This window comes from Fulmarus glacialis, unplaced genomic scaffold, assembly GCF_000690835.1.
Source record: "Fulmarus glacialis isolate BGI_N327 unplaced genomic scaffold, ASM69083v1 scaffold26608, whole genome shotgun sequence".
NCBI classification, from domain to species: domain Eukaryota; kingdom Metazoa; phylum Chordata; class Aves; order Procellariiformes; family Procellariidae; genus Fulmarus; species Fulmarus glacialis.
In genome coordinates this window covers 1-296 of record NW_009230524.1, presented here as the reverse complement: position 1 = coordinate 296, position 296 = coordinate 1, and the positions used below count along the sequence as shown (strand labels likewise).

Sequence of the window (296 nt, the reverse complement as noted above, 5' to 3'; positions counted from 1 at the left end):
CTGTCCTGCTCGTTGTCTGTGGGTCCAAGGAGTTGGGGACCACCAGGTTGCAGTGCCAGGGGACACAAAGAGAGGAGGCATCGGGGAGCTGGGGACAACCTGGCCGTGCCAGGGGACAAGAGAGGCTGTGTCGGGGACCTTCCCGGTACTCACTGCTAATGCTGGTCTTGTTGAGGGCACTCCCTGTGCCCCAGAGCACGGCTATGGCATAGAGCAGAGGCGCCTGGACCCGCTGCCGGGGCTCTGGTGCCCAGCAGAAGAGAGTCACTAGGAGGCCGGCGTGGACGAGGGCTCCG

The 296-nt window shown here is 64.5% G+C and overlaps 1 protein-coding gene across 1 annotated transcript in view; it reads right to left on the bottom strand.

Annotated features, from left to right (window-relative positions):
• UNC93B1 (unc-93 homolog B1 (C. elegans)) overlaps positions 1–289 on the bottom strand; it is a gene marked incomplete at its 5' end in the record, with an annotated part of 1,130 nt that extends 841 nt beyond the window's left edge. Inside the window, one exon of the mRNA XM_009584275.1 lies at positions 154–289. Coding sequence (XP_009582570.1) covers positions 154–289 — 136 coding nt within the window. The remainder of the gene's footprint in view (positions 1–153) is intronic.
• Positions 290–296: the final 7 nt, after the last annotated feature.